The sequence below is a fragment of the Sinocyclocheilus rhinocerous genome, unplaced genomic scaffold (assembly GCF_001515625.1).
Source record: "Sinocyclocheilus rhinocerous isolate Xijiao unplaced genomic scaffold, SAMN03320098_v1.1 C36147727, whole genome shotgun sequence".
Lineage (NCBI taxonomy): Eukaryota > Metazoa > Chordata > Actinopteri > Cypriniformes > Cyprinidae > Sinocyclocheilus > Sinocyclocheilus rhinocerous.
In genome coordinates this window covers 1-857 of record NW_015774322.1, presented here as the reverse complement: position 1 = coordinate 857, position 857 = coordinate 1, and the positions used below count along the sequence as shown (strand labels likewise).

The 857-nt window shown below is 45.3% G+C and overlaps 1 protein-coding gene across 1 annotated transcript; it reads right to left on the bottom strand.

The window, feature by feature from the left end:
- Positions 1–98: 98 nt before the first annotated feature.
- Positions 99–847, bottom strand: LOC107735567 (coagulation factor XIII A chain-like; the record flags this gene model as incomplete). The annotated part of the gene is made up of 3 exons (XM_016547209.1): positions 573–847; positions 326–486; positions 99–235 (listed from the first exon to the last, which is right to left on the bottom strand). Coding segments are annotated over exons 1-3 (554 nt in total), but the record flags the coding sequence as incomplete, so codon positions are not given.
- Positions 848–857: the final 10 nt, after the last annotated feature.

Genomic DNA, 857 nt, shown 5'->3' with positions numbered 1-857 from the left:
TTGAGTATTTTATTGTGTGTTTAGTCATCTATTCACTTGCTGACAATGAAAATCTGTGGAATGGAAAAATAAATAGGACAGAGGTTATTCCATCTTACGCGTATGTTTTCATTTTGGTCGAAATCAGACCAGGGCTCTCTAGGCGCAGCTGAACGTTTTTCAGGATGAAGTTAAAGGGATTTCGGAACGACACAGTGACCATGAAATCCTTGCCGACCCGGGGTGTTCCAGTCACCTGTGGATCATTTATAATGACTGTTAATGAACATAAAAGATCAAATGCATCACACATGTTCCTCTACGAGTGGTAATAAAGGACGTATACCTTAATTGTGAGTTCAGGAGGACGTAGGGCGACAACTCTCATTGTCGTAAGGGCCATGCCGGTTTCCTGAATGCGTCCATACACCACAAAAAGCAGGTTGGACTGTTCCAGCAGGTAGGGCATGTACTCCGAAGCTTTGACATCGATCATCACTTTCGTGGCTGTAAAATGATTTTCAGAAATTAAGCTAAGCAATCTAAAATGCATGTGCCCTAAACCTACAACAAACTTGTAAAGTCAGGCTCACTTTTCCAGGGATCCACAGATGCAGCTTTGCTTTCAAGCTTAAAGATTGAGCTGGTGACACCGGTGTAGTACACCACACAGCCAGTGATGGTGGCACCGAGGGTGCATTTTTGGCTGGTCTGGTTCTTAATGTTGAGCGTCAGCTTGAAGTTTTCACCCATTTTGATGGTGTCAGCCTGGAGCTCGATTTCCACACCTGTTTCAGCGAGTGGAATGTAATCCCTGGGAGCAATGCCACGACGCTCTGCCATCTGCATGGCCTGCCTATCCTTGTCACTGCCTGGAG